General features: G+C 44.2%; 1 protein-coding gene across 2 annotated transcripts in view; it reads right to left on the reverse strand.

The window, feature by feature from the left end:
• Positions 1-7634: 7634 nt before the first annotated feature.
• LOC119955292 overlaps positions 7635-15176 on the reverse strand; it is a 233119-nt gene continuing 225577 nt past the window's right edge. Inside the window, exon 15 of one of the 2 annotated variants that reach the window (XM_038781371.1) lies at positions 7635-10128. In XM_038781371.1, the coding sequence (XP_038637299.1) occupies positions 9898-10128 (231 nt within the window). In that variant the 3' untranslated portion in view covers positions 7635-9897. The remainder of the gene's footprint in view (positions 10129-15176) is intronic. The other variant, XM_038781372.1, reaches the window with a different exon arrangement.

Genomic DNA, 15176 nt, shown 5'->3' on the forward strand with positions numbered 1-15176 from the left:
TCCCTGGCCACGCATGCAAATGGCCACAATCTGCAGAGGTCGCGCTGTACAACATGACGCCAGCCATACGTGGACCTGACCCACCATCCGCAACCCCACAGGCCACCCCCTGTCCCCCCCCCCCCACCCCCACCAGTTTCCCCAGTTCTCGTGGAAGCTCCCCCCCCCCCCCAGCCAATGGCACGGATTCTGGCCAAGTGTGGGAACGCTGGACACCGCCCGCAGCCCTGTTGCCGGGTTCCCCACCGCTGAGACTACACGTCACCCGTGCGGTTGGGAACTTGGCCAATCAGTGGCGGAGCATTGTGGGAGGGCCTGCCAATGATGCGCCAACGCCGTTGTAACGGCATGCGCCACGAGATGCAATTATGCCTCGATAATTTCATTATGTTTACATAAAGATTTCGAAAGCTGCCAACTGTAAAAAAAAGTCTTTACAAAAGCACAACGGAACAATCTTTAAGGCTGTTTGGAAATCTCAATTTGCAATTAAAACCAAACCATTGGAAAGACACAAAACTTTTCCCTCTTAACATATTCTTCTGTTGATAAGCACGTGTTTTTAGGGGTGGGGGGCGGTGAAATTCTGACAAAGGAGCCCAGTCTAAAGCATTTAGAGCGGCAGCGTAGTATTGCGGTTGCTAGGGAATACCTGGCAACGAGCAACAATACTTTCTTTTAGAAAGTCCACTGCAAACATTAACCGTGATAATGGCCTGAGGTTAAGGGCGACCCTTCTTTTTGCCCGCACACACACACACATTTAGTCTTTGGAAAATTGTCTTGTGTGTGAGTGTGTGTGTGTGTGTGTGTGTGTTCCGGAAATTCTTCCCACAATTAATGGATTCAATGGCAGCCGTTGATGATCTGTGTTGAGACGAGGGAGGTAGTTTTAAGAAGCTTACTTAGCCTGCTGCGGAAGTGGGGGGAGATATAAACAGAACGTGCTCGAAAGTGTGCAGAATCTGAAAGACGCTCTGCATGATGAAGTGTTTTTTGAAACACCCACAGAATTTCAACACTGAAGCTTCTCTGAGCACCAAGAAACTGCAGAAAGCAGTTAGTGATGCTTCTCTTCAATACTCAGCTTTTAAGGAAGTGCCGATAAAGCAGGATAGGATCCGTAGTCTCAAATTCTTTGCTTCTTTTCAGAAAATGCAAATGACGAACACATTGTTGGTAGGCACACGTAAATTGCTGGCGAAAAGTGCAAAAGTTCTTTCTCAATGTGAGAATGATGGGGTAAATATCCTCAATCCAAACAGGAAACTATGCAATTTGTAGTTTTGCTTGATTTAAAAAAATATTGTGATCCCTGTTTTACAATTTCTCCATGGCCTCGTCCCCGCCCTACCTTTGTAATCCCCTTCAGCCCCACAACTCGCCCAGATCTCTGCGCTCCTCCAATTCTGGCTTCTTGAGCCACTCCAATTTTAATCACTCCAACATTGGTGGCTGTGCCTTCAGTTGCCTGGGCCCTCCCTCGGCCTCTTGGTCTTTCTATCTCTTTTCCTCCTTTAAGACCAAACCCTTAGACCGTGTTTTTGGTCAAGTGCCCAGCACTTTTTTTTATATGTCTCGGGGTCAAGTTTGTCTGGTAACACTCATGTTTGATTTGATTTGATTTATTATTGTCACATGTATTAGTAGACAGTAAAAAGCACTGTATCTTGCATGCTGTACAAACAATACATACTGTACATAGTGAAGGAAGGGGAGACCGCAGAATATAATGTTACAGTTATAGCAAGGTGTAGAGAAAAGATCAACTTAATACGAGGTAGCACGTGAAGCACCTTGGATGTTTTAGAATTAGAATTAGAACAGTACAGCACAGAACAGGCCCTTCGGCCCTCGATGTTGTGCCGAGCAATGATCACCCTACTCAAGCCCACGTATCCACCCTATACCAGTAACCCAACAACCCCCATTAACCTTATTTTTTTAGGACACTAAGGGCAATTTAGCCTGGCCAATCCACCTAACCCGCACATCTTTGGACTGTGGGAGGAAACCGGAGCACCCGGAGGAAACCCACGCACACACGGGGAGGACGTGCAGACTCCGCACAGGCAGTGACCCAGCCGGGAATCGAACCTGGGACCCTGGAGCTGTGAAGCATTGATGCTAACCACCATGCTACCGTGCTGCCCCAAAGCATCTTAACTTAGCATCTTAAAGACATATAAAGACAGGTTCTTGTTGAGTAAAAGAAACTGAAATTCTATCTGCTTATTTTCATAAATTATTTTTCCCAATATTGATGAAGTTATTGCCTATTGAACTTTTAAAATCAATTTCTTTCCTTCACTGTACTCTGGTATAACGGTTGTCCATTCATCATAAAGCCTGCCCAGTGATGTTAATGTGATGAAAATTAGGTGAATTCTATGTTGGTCAGAGACAAGGTGTGTTCCATTAAATTAGAAACCTAGAAATATAGAATTATTTATGACAGGCAGAGGTTATTTGGCCCATCATGTCTGCGCTAGTCTTAAAATTGCTGTCCAGTCTAGTCACAGCTTCCAGCTTTTGGTCCGGTGACTGGAGGATTGTTTCAAACAACACATCCTTTCGGCTGCACTGATGGCTTTCAAACAACCCCTGCTTGCAAAGCTCAAAACATAATGTCTAACACGAGATGCAATTTTGCAATTGGTCACCAGTTGCTGAACTATTCCCAGTGTGCTAAAAATTACACTAGCAACCAATTTAAGATAATCAATTGGACTCACAATTGCTTCCTTACAATTCAAGTCCCCCAACCTTGACACCATTGTAGTAAATCGCCTCTGCGCCTCTCCAAGGCCTCGACATCTTTCCTAAAGTGTGCCCAGCACTGGACACAATATTCCTGTTGCAATATAACAAGTACATTACAATACTTTGTACCTTTATAAATTAGCCAATAATTCAGTTGGCTGTCTTTTAAAACAGCCTTGCCAAAGATTTGAATATGGGCACCCACAGAATTTTATAGTTCCTGCATCCAATTTAAAATTGTGCCATTTATTTTAGACTGCCACACCTTATTCTTCCTTTCAAAAATTCATCACTTCACATATCCCTGCATGTGTCTTCCTTTTTCACCAGTCTATATTCTCCTGAAGTATGCTACTTTCTTCCTTACTGCTTAATGCATTTTAAAATCTTGTGTAATCAGTGAATGTTGCAATGATGCCCTTCATACCCAAGTTCAGGTTATTAACATTTGCAAAGATGCAGCGATCCTAGTGCAGACCCTTGGGGGACACCACTGCATACATCCCCCCAGTCTGATAAACAATCATTCACTCTGGGTCTCTGCTTTCTACAATGGTTATTTACTTAATATAATTGTAAAATGGATGTGTACAAGCGAAACATTAGGTACTTAATTTTTTAATTTACACCAGCATTACAAAAACACAATTCTCTTTATTTGTTTTATGGAATATGGGTGTCACTGGCTAGATCAGCATTTATTGCCCAACCCTAATTGCCCTTGTGGAGGTGGTGGTGAGCTGCCTTCTTGAATTGCTGTACTCCTTGTGATCCAAATATACACTCAATGCTGTTAGGAAAGGAGTTCCTGGATTTTCATCACTACAAACTTTCAGTACCATGGACAGCTCACTGACAAATGCAGAGCATTCCAGCAAATAGGTTCCTGAAGAGTGTCCGTGACAGTTTTGATCACAATTGATACTCCTTCTGCAACGGTAATATTAATCCTCCTCCCACCAAAAATAAACAATTTAGCTTAACATCAAGTAATGATGTTTGAAATCTCCTGACTGATTTTTTGTTGTTGTTATTTGCAGGTTATGCCAGCAATTATTGTCCATCTCCAGATACCGATTTAACGTGGGACATTATTGCAGCAGCCATCACGTAAATCAGACTTGGTTGGGATAGATTCCCTTTCTTGAAAGCCACTAGTCAATTATTTCTGTTTCCACAAAACGCAGAGGTTTTTTGTGATAATTTTTTTACTCCTAAGGCTGGAGCGATTTTCAAGCCTAAACGTGCAGCAAAAGAGTGCCCCACAGACCTTAGATAATTGTTGGCTGTGGTTCCATGAGCAGCACCTTCATTCAGAAGACTGTAAGTTCAAGCTTCACTCCAGAGATGTGAGCCCAAATCCAGGCTGACATTTCAGTGCCGTATTGAGAGTGCTGCATTGTCAAAGGTGTCATCATTCAGTTATGTGATGCATACAGACAGTATGACTGCTAGATTGGTGATGAAGGTGTCATGAGGTAATCATTGATTTGCAGGTGAAGTGTTCTGCTAATAGAATTTGAGAACCATTTACTTTTTTTTAACAGACAGCTAGGTAATGGAATATTGTTTCGGCCTGAAAGATCCTGAGCTGTAAATAATTTATGTGGGGTGTTATGTTTGGTCATGGATAAACAAGTCAAGGGACAACTTGTAAGAAGAGAAAAAAGAATGCCTTATTCTTTGGGTATAGGTAATGTAGTTAATGGGAGGAGCCAGGTCTGTCTGAAAAGCCAGTAGGTTCTGGAACTCTAATCTGAACAAAAACATTTCAGCTTGGTCCTGAAAGATTCTCTCTCCGAAGATTCTGCACAGAGAAAAACAAGTAATCCCCTGGCTGTTAACTTTATCCATAAGTGGTATTTACCATATATTGGTTTGTTTAATTGGAAGACAGTGGCAGGTTTGGGAAGTAATTAAAGTTTTGTCTTTTACTTAAGAACTGTTGTAACTGTTAACTACAAAGCTATTTCTTCATTGCTGAGGTGATTAACTCTGTGATTAAATTAGAGCTTGTGTGTTGTCACTCCTGCATTGCAGTAACATTTCCTCACAGTTTTACAACTTGAAAATAGTTGGGTTAGCATTCAGGGTCCTAAAAGATGAGCCTCATATGTTGTCTTTGGTGAATGTAAAAGAATAACAAATGTCCCAAACAAAATTGACATGCATTAAATATTTAACATTGAAAACACCTTAAGTTAAAAAATGAATTGAATTGTATAAAATAAAATTCTTGTTTATGTGACATTATTTCACAAAGGACCTTGGAGTTTTCCCCTGTGCCCTGGCAAGTAGTTATCCCTTAACCAACATCATTAAAATAAGATTACCTGGTCATTAGCACATTGAGCATTCCCTGTTACGTTTCCTCCATTACAACAGTCATTGTACTTCAAACTTCTTCTTGGGGCATAATGTAATTTAAGCTGTTCTTATGTTGTAGAAAGCAGTATATAAATGGAAGTATTTATTTGATTAGCATTGGCAGGCAAGCTAACGACCCTATTGGGAGTTTGCTTGTGTTAGTAGGAAGTAGGGGGCTAGAGTTGAGATAAAAGGGCATACTGACTTGCTGGATTAAACTTTTCAATAGTGGGCTACCCTGACAACCTGCAAGATGATTGCAAGGCAGGAGGGGATTTCATGATTGCAGGGGATGGGCAATTGGGGGAGGGGGGGTTTGAGGGGCGAGGGGGGGGGGTGGTCGACGGGGGGGGGGGGGTGGTCGACGGGGGGGGGGGTGGTCGACGGGGGGGGGGGTGGTCGACGGGGGGGGTGGTCGACGGGGGGGGTGGTCGACGGGGGGGGGTGGTCGACGGGGGGGGGTGGTCGACGGGGGGAGGGGGGTCGACGGGGGGGGGTTCGACGGGGGGGGGTCGACGGGGGGGGGTAGTCGACGGGGGGGGTCGACGGGGGGGGTCGACGGGGGGGGGTCGACGGGGGGGGGTCGACGGGGGGGGGTCGACGGGGGGGGGTCGACGGGGGGGGGTCGACGGGGGGGGGGTCGACGGGGGGGGGTCGACGGGGGGGGGTCGACGGGGGGGGGTCGACGGGGGGGGGGTCGACGGGGGGGGGGGTCGATGGGGGGGGGTCGACGGGGGGGGGGTCGACGGGGGGGGTCGACGGGGGGGGTCGACGGGGGGGGGTCGACGGGGGGGGTCGACGGGGGGGGTCGACGGGGGTGGGTCGACGGGGGGGGGTCGACGGGGGGGGGGGGTCGACGGGGGGGGGGTCGACGGGGGGGGGTCGTCGACGGGGGGGGTTGACCGGGGGGGGGGGTCGACCGGGGGGGGGGTCGACGGGGGGGGGGGGGGGGGGTCGACCGGGGGGGGGGTCGACCGGGGGGGGGGGGTCGACGGGGGGGTGAGGGGGGGTCGACGGGGGGGGGGTCGACGGGGGGGGTCGACGGGGGGGGGTCGACGGGGGTGGGGGGGTCGACGGGGGGGGTCGACGGGGGGGTCGACGGGGGGGGGTCGACGGGGGGGGGGTCGACGGGGGGGGTCGACGGGGGGGTGGAGGGGGGGTCGAGGGGGGGTCGAGGGGGGGTCGAGGGGGGGGTCAAGTGGAGGGCGCAGATGGGGGTGAGGGAAAGCAGTGGTGGCGGAAGTGGACATGTAGTAAGTTTTGTGGGGTCAGGCGGAAGGTAACTGCTTCACAAGGCCAACAAAAATCATTCCAAATTAACCATTCATATCCGTCTTCGCTTCCATCACCTGTTGAGTTGCTTGGAGTGAGTGTGCTCCAGCATTTTGACCCAGCAACGTACATGGTGATGTATTTTCAGATCAGGATAGTGTGTGGCTTGGAGGAGAACCTGAAAGTTGTGGTTTTCCAATGCACTGAAGTTCTTGTTCATCTTGGTGGTGGAGGTTGTGTGTTTGTGAGGTGTTATCCACCAGTGAGGTAACAGCAATATGAATCCAAACTTCCAGGCCAACTAAACAGGACACCCAGTTATTGGTTATTGAGAAGTATGAATACAAATAGAGTCAGCTGCATGGTGTTTTAGTGCTAGATTACCATGGACCAATGATTCAAGCATGACACAGGCATGACAGATTGAACACATTTTAATATAAAGTATCTTGCCCAAATATCCCTGTGTGCCTGTTTAAAATATAAAATTAATAAGATTGTTATACAATAGGATTATCTCTTTAATTTAGGGTAAAATAGAGGAATGAAAGAGTTCATAAGACCTGTTCTGAATTCTGCCCGAAAACAAATTTGGATGACTTGGCTGTGATGGGGTCAGTAATGCTCAGATTGATTTATTGGGAAGAGAATGCGACATTCACATCTGGGAACAAGTCAAGGACATCTATGATGACTAGATAGACTGGTAGTCCCTAACTCTCACAGGGAAATGGTAGGAATGCCAGGTTTATAATCGATATACCTTTAACTATGTATTTTTTTTACATAGAGATTGAAGTTGGGGGTTCTTAAGGACAGCTAATTAGCATTTATACTTGGATACAAGGCCCATGTCATTCACCTGGTCATGGAAATGGGCATTGAGAAGAGAAGAGACCACAGCAAACTGCTGTGGTGCTGGGTTACAGTATTTTTCTTAAGATATGCCTGAACGTCACAGACAGGGCAGCCTACACGAATCTGAGAGAATGAAAAAGCAGAGAGGTAGCACAGTGGTTAGTACTGCTGCTTCATAGCATCAATGACCTGGGTTCGATTCCCGGCTGGGTCACTGTCTGTGTGGAGTCTGCACGTTCTCCTCATGTCTGTGTGGGTTTCTTCCAGGTGCTCTGGTTTCCTCCCACAAGTCCCAAAAGATGTGCTTGGTCCTGAATTGTGGTCCTTGGACATTGTGAATTCTCCCTCAGTGTACCTGAGTGTGGCGACTAGGGGATGTTCGCAGTAACTTAATTGCAGTGTTAATGTAAGCCTACTTGTAACATTAATAAAGAGTATTATTGTTCACCACGCAGAATGCAGGAGCTCACATTCAAATTGAGGAGATCAAATTTATGAGGATTTAAAGTAGGCTGCAAGATTTGCCTAGAGGGAGGCATCTCTAGGGTAAAGCACAGCATTAAAATCAGTTCAGTGATTCAAAGTTATCTGGTTGGAAAAGGGGAAAAGGAAGCAAATGATCAGGAGCTGAGAATAGCTTTGCTGGAGAAATAAGAGCCCACTTAAGGCAGAAAGTAAAGTATTAACTGTGCGGGGGGATTTTCAGTACATTTTAACAAGTTAAATGGGGAAACGTTTCTCTAGTTTAGACTGTAAATTGCTGGCTGAAATAGTGTTTAACCACTTTGCTTTTTAGCTTGTTCGTTACCATAAAAGTGTTAAAACTCGAAATCTTGTCATGTCATTCCTTCCAGTCTCACTAGAAATGTGAATACCTTTCTAAGGTCGCTAGGTGACACAACATGCTTTAGTACACACAACTGTTACCTTAATGAAACTAATCAGCTGCAAAAGTAACAGAGATTTGGCGGTGTGCATATTTCATAATGTGACTTTATATAACTTTTCTCTTATGATTGGTAGTGCTTGTTATTCACTCCTTGTGCTGCCTTATGTTACCATTTGTAGCATAGAAATTTGAATTGACGCATTTCTCATACAAATGCTCAACAAGGTTGATATCAAATTTCTCCTCAAGCTGTTTTAAACTGATGTTAACCAATTGAAAATAAATGTCACAATTTGGTTAGTGCTCAGTTTCGAAATAGGTTAGCCACAGTTGAAGAAGCAGAGAACACAACCTGAAAAGAGCATTTGTACAATAATAGCATCAACCTTAATTCCTGGAAAAGTGAGCTTGTTTTTATATCACACCTTTCCTAACCTCAGGAAGTCTCAAAGTACTTTATGGCCAATAATTTATGTTTTAAAATACAGTATGATGTAAGAAATGCGGTAGTCAGGTTTCACACAGCAAGATCCCACAAACAGCAAGAAGTCACACAGTCAGACAATCTGCTTTCATGATATTAATTGAGTTAATTGAGAGCTCCCCTGTCATTCCTCAACTGGTGGTAGGAGATCTTTATTCAACCGAGTGAGTAGATGGGGCCTTGATGTGACATCTTACCTGAAAGATGGCATCTTTGACATTGCAGTGCTCCATCAGTACTGCACTGGACAAGGCAGTCCAGATCTTCTGCTCAAGTCTCTGGATGTGGGACTTGAACACATGTCGTTGTCACACAGAGGTGACAAGCCATGGCCAACATTTTGGAAGGATGCCTTCTGTGATGGCTTTCAGCAACACTTTCAAAACTTCCAAAACTGTGGAGCAGGGTTGATGGGGCTGAATGACATTCTATTATCTATTGGAAAGCTTATTTCTCACAAAAGTATCACATGTGGTCGTTATTTAAATTAAACCCCAGCTATTCAAAATGGAGAGGCTTTCTGATGTACCCATTGATAGTATATGTCACAGAAATGTGACCCTCACTCCCACTTCTTCAAGCCTGTAAATCTGTCTTTGAATTTCCATAGAAGAATATCAAGGGTAGCAGACCTGTGATTTTCTGATAGCCAACTGTAAATCTCCACTGTCAGTTCAGTGCTATTTAGCATGAGAGTTTGGCACAAATTACTACCACTCTTTCTCTCTGATTCACAAGCCTGTAGGTTTGAATGCATAATCGCGACTGGTAGCCCAGTGCAGTACTGAGGAAGTGCTTTACTGTCAGAAGTGCTGGATGAGGTATTAAACCTTGGACCATTCTGCCCATTTCATATTTATGTTAAATATTCATTGGTACTGCTCACAGGGGTGGTGGGCAGTTTTCCTCGAGTCCTGTCCAACATTGCACCTCACCAGCAAAAGAAAATCCAGATCATACACCGTGTTGCCATTGAATCTTGCTGCTTGTTATTGGCTGCTGCATTTTCCCGAGGGATTACGTCAAATTCATTGATTGGGATAGATCCTGTATGACTTTTTAACCTCCGTTTTGCATCTCCTCCTTCTTTATTTCCGATTGAATAGGGATGTAAAACTGGCTGCTGAATCACGATCTCTGCTCTACACAATCGCTCAAAGTCACAATCTGTCCCATTTGAGTAAAGTTCTTTGCGATACCCTATGAAATCAATGCAAGTTCTTTTTCCTTTCTTTCTGAGACATGGCAGGTCAGGCAATTCTGATCAGAGCGTGCGCGAATCATCCAGTGGGTTTGAGACAACTGAATTGTGGATAAGGACAAAAAGTGGCAAATAGGTAAGGAAATCTAGCAAGTCCAATGCCTTTTTCTGTTGGAGTTCCTTTCTGACTTCCTCTTCATGGACCCTGCTGATTCCACCAGCCTTCAACTCCACCAGAAACTGCTGGATGCTGATTGTGGTTGATTCTGATTCCAAGTTACACAGGAAAAGTTGCTGAAAAAATCAAAAGAGATTCCTTAAAAATTCTCCTCTGACGATAATCAAAATCTATCACAACCTGTCTCAGTGGGATATAAATATTTGGCTGGTCTCTGTGGTGCAGAACAATAAATAGATCATAGACTCATGGAATGATACGATACAGAAGGAGACCATTCAGCCCACTGTGCTCATGCCTTCTCTTTGAAAGAACTATCAAGTTACTCCTACTGCTCTTTCCCAATAGCCCTACAAACCTTTCCCTTTCAAACAATTATTCAAAACCCTTTTTGAAAGTGACTACTGAATCTCTTCCGCTGCCCTTTCAGGCTGCGCATTCTTGATCACAACACCTTTCTATGTACGAAAACATCACCTCTTTTGCCACTCTCGCCCTTTCTCAAATAATCTTAAATCTGTGTCATCTGGCTCCTGGCCTTCATCCAATGAATCAGTTTCTAATTTATCAAAGCCCACCATAGTTTTGAACCTCTCTATCAAATTACTGTTTACCTCTCTATCAAATTGCTGTTTACCTCTCTATCAAATTGCTGTTTGACCTTCCCTGCTATGCCCCAGCTTCTCCAGTCTCTCCACATAACTGCATCCTGTTCATCCCTGGTATCGTTTTGTTATGGCGCACACAAAGTTGCAAGGTCACTCTGCAGGTTTGAAAGTTACACATTCCCACAGGTAACAAAGTGTGTACATTCTCATTGTCACAAAAAACACGGATGTCAAGATCTGACATTTAATGAGGAAAAATAGCAGCTTATTCATTAAGAAAACTAAAAAGAAAGTGTGTTTCAGATATCCAAACAATTGAGTTATATGTGATTCTAAGGGTAAAGCAGGAGCACAAAATGATGGATTTTCCACTGTATTTACCAGAGAAGATTTATCGCACATACCCAGTTTAGACAGTGGCCACTTACCAGACATATTAGACCTCATTATAAATAAAGAGTGTGTTTTGAAATTATTGCAAGAGACAAATCCAAATAAAGCTCCAGGTCCAGATGGCAGGTCATTTGTATATATATTGAACAGAATTGGGGTTAACACTGAGCCCTGTGGTGATCTGTTGCCTGTATTCTCTATGCACTTCTCCCTTCCCCAAGGTGGAGTCTGAATCATGTGTTGTGAAGGAATCTTTCAACAACTGTCCTGACCCAGACTGGAAGGATTCTGGATAACTTTAGGAGCAGGCCATTGCTCACAGTGTACCGTAGGTAGCTGTGAGCTCCAATAGCACTATGTCAGTCATCAGGTTCTTTTGGGGCCATTTTCGATGGAGGTGATGAACATGTTCTGCGCTCCTTATAGAAACCAAGTGGGTCAACGTTAAAAAGAGTCGCTACTTCAAGAGATATGCATTTCAGGATAAGACACTCTTAAAATACACAGAAAGAAGTGAAATTAGATGATAGCTGGTTGCCTAATTCCACATTTTGGAACGGCATTGATTTGGTATATTCAAAAAAGTGGATAAAATTCAGCCAGCAAACTACAGACCGGTATTTCGTACCAGTGTAATTTTCAAATTGTTTGAACATATTGTTCATTCTCACGTCACGAAGCACTTAGAAGCACACAATAACTTGGTAGATAGACAGCATGGTTTGCAGTCAAAACAATTGATCAAAACACAACTTTTGCAGACTGACAATTTGTCAAGTCTTAAAAGACTCACCAGGCAATGCTGGAAATCTCAACAGCCTTTGACAAAGTTGCTTATGAAAAGCTCTTAACCAAACTTCTCCATGCAATCTAGGGCACATTACTAAATTGGATCTGCACTTACTTAACAACTGAAGACAAAGAATGATGAGAATCCTCACTTCGAGATGTCCTCTCAGGAGTGCCTCAGGGAACTCTGTTGGGATCTTTATGCTTCTTGGCATTTATAAATACCCTTCCCAAAAAGTTGAAAACTTAGGTATGACTATTTGTAGATGATTATGTGGTTTGCGCTTCAAGGAAACCTCACAATCAGATCAGTTCACTGCATGATGATCTTCTGGAATTGCAAAGATGCCAGCACCAATGGGAGATTGCATTCAATGTTGAAAATTGCTATGTCATGTGCATGACCAACAAAAAGGATCCACCAACAGATAGCTTTAAGTTCTGTAATTAAATTCTCCAACAGGTAGATAGATACACAACCATATCTGGGAGTCCATTTTGAATGGGGATTGCACATTCAGCCGATAACATTCAAAGCAATAAGAGGTCTTGAATCTCTGAGGAGAAACATTTGGTATTGTAACAAAGATATCAGAGTTATAGCTTGCCAAATATTTGTTTGTCCAATCCTGAAATATGCAAGTTGTGTGGGATCCTTATACGGCAAGAGGTATAAATAAGATTAAAGCAATCTAAAGATGTGCTGCACGATTCTACATGGATCAGTTTGAGAAATGCATCAAGTGTTGCATCTTTGATCAAAGATTTGGAATGGGAATCACGACAGCAAAGGAGGGAAAAAATTAGGCATGATTGTGGCATGCATGCGTGGACCCGCGCCGGCCGTGGTGGGCCGGCGTTTGGCGCCGGATCAGCGCACAGCACTCCGGCACCATTCTAACCCCCCGAGGATGGGGAGAATAACTGGGCCTGGAGGCCCATTGACGCCGGTGTCGCTCGCGCCGGTTTTGACGGCGGCATCAACACTTGGCCGGGATTTTGGAGAATCCCGGCCTACTTGTTTCCAAGACAGCGTATCAACAATATATCTTCCCAAAGAAAATCACTCAATGGAACAAGCTGCCAAAGGAAAGAACCACTGTCCCAACACTGGACATCTTCATGATCCACCTTTAGATTATTTCCAGTATCAGTAAGTTTTCAGTATCAGGACCGCCATCTCAGCAGCTCATTCTTGGTTTAATTCACCCTATCCGGATAAATGCTGGCAGAATATGGATATTAGTCTATCATGCTGACACAGCTAAAGCAGAAGCAGAAGATATGCAGGAGCTGGTTTAGCACACTGGGCTAAATCGCTGGCTTTCAAAGCAGACCAAGGCAGGCCTGCAGCATGGTTCAATTCCCGTATCAGCCTCCCCGAACAGGCGCTGGAACGTAGCGACTAGGGGCTTTTCACAGCAACTTAATTGAAGTCTACTCGTGACAATAAGAGATTTTCATTTTCATTTTCATATCATATGCACAACAAGGTCCACTGAGACGGGAGATGGGGGCCTTGGTTTAACGTTTCAGTTAAAAGGTGACATTTCCGACAGTGTAGCTCTGAAGGATCAGCCAAAATTATGAGTTGCTTCTGCCTTGGTTCATCAATATGTTCTTGCAGAAATCTGCGTCACTTGTAATAAGAACATAAGAACATAAGAACTAAGAGCAGGAGTAGGCCATCTGGCCCCTCGAGCCTGCTCCGCCATTCAATTAGATCATGGCTGATCTTTTGTGGACTCAGCTCCACTTTCCGGCCTGAACACCATAACCCTTAATCCCTTTATTCTTCAAAAAACTATCTATCTTTACCTTAAAAACATGTAATGAAGGAGCCTCAACTGCTTCACTGGGCAAGGAATTCCATAGATTCACAACCCTTTGGGTGAAGAAGTTCCTCCTAAACTCAGTCCTAAATCTACTTCCCCTTATTTTGAGGCTATGTCCCCTAGTTCTGCTGTCACCCGCCAGTGGAAACAACCTGCCCGCATCTATCCTATCTATTCCCTTCATAATTTTAAATGTTTCTATAAGATCCCCCCTCATCCTTCTAAATTCCAACGAGTACAGTCCCAGTCTACTCAACCTCTCCTCATAATCCAACCCCTTCAGCTCTGGGATTAACCTAGTGAATCTCCTCTGCACACCCTCCAGTGCCAGTACGTCCTTTCTCAAGTAAGGAGACCAAAACTGAACACAATACTCCAGGTGTGGCCGCACTAACACCTTATACAATTGCAACATAACCTCCCTAGTCTTAAACTCCATCCCTCTAGCAATGAAGGACAAAATTCCATTTGCCTTCTTAATCACCTGTTGCACTTGTAAACCAACCTTCTGTGACTCATGCACTAGCACACCCAAGTCTCTCTGAAAAGCGGCATGCTTTAATATTTTATCGTTTAAATAATAATCCCGTTTGCTGTTATTCCTACCAAAATGGATAACCTCACATTTGTCAACATTGTATTCCATCTGCCAGACCACTTAACCTATCCAAATCCCTCTGCAGACTTCCAGTATCCTCTGCACTTTTCGCTTTACCACTCATTCCCGTCCTGAATTCTTGCATCGCTTGCAAGATTAAAAAGCTCAGTTCCTCTTTTGATCCCATGTGTAGAATGTTACCATATCCTTGGTCCAATTACCCTCATCCATTCAGCAATTAAAGTTATAGAGTTAAAGTGTTTTACAGCACAGAAATGGCTCTTTGGCCCAGCCGTCAAGCACGTATTTATTCCAATTCCATTACTTAGTCCATAGTCTTGTCTACTATGGCTTTACATGTGCTCATCTAAATGTTTCTTTCGCACTCTCCTTCAGGCACTGAGTTCAAAATTCCCACCACCTTTGGGTGAAAAGGTTTTGCCCAATCCCCTCTAAATCTTAAATCTATGCCCTCTGGTTATTTATCCCTCTACTAAGGGGAAAGGTTTCTTCCTATCTACCCTACCTACGTCCCTCATAATTTTGTACAGCTCAATCAGGTCGCCCCTCTTAGCCTTCCCTGCTCTAAGGAAAAAAACTCCAGCCTAACCAGCCTCTCTTCACAGCTGAAATGTTCCAGCCCAGGCAACATCCTGGTGATCACAATATGATAGAATTCGTTATCAAGGTGGATTGTGAGGTAGTTGTTTCTGAGGCCGGGGTCCTGAATCTTGATAAAGGTAACTATGATGATATGAGGCATGAGTTGGCTATGGTGGACTGGGAAACATTACTGAAAGGAAATTAGTGGACAAGCAATGGAAGGCATTCACGGAACTAATAGGTGAACTCCAAAAGTTGTTTATTCCTATTTAGTGCAAGATTGTGGCCAAACCATGGCTTACAAGGGAAATTAGAGATAGTATTAGAATGAAAGAAGC

The sequence above is a fragment of the Scyliorhinus canicula genome, chromosome 20, assembly GCF_902713615.1.
Source record: "Scyliorhinus canicula chromosome 20, sScyCan1.1, whole genome shotgun sequence".
NCBI classification, from domain to species: Eukaryota; Metazoa; Chordata; class Chondrichthyes; order Carcharhiniformes; family Scyliorhinidae; genus Scyliorhinus; species Scyliorhinus canicula.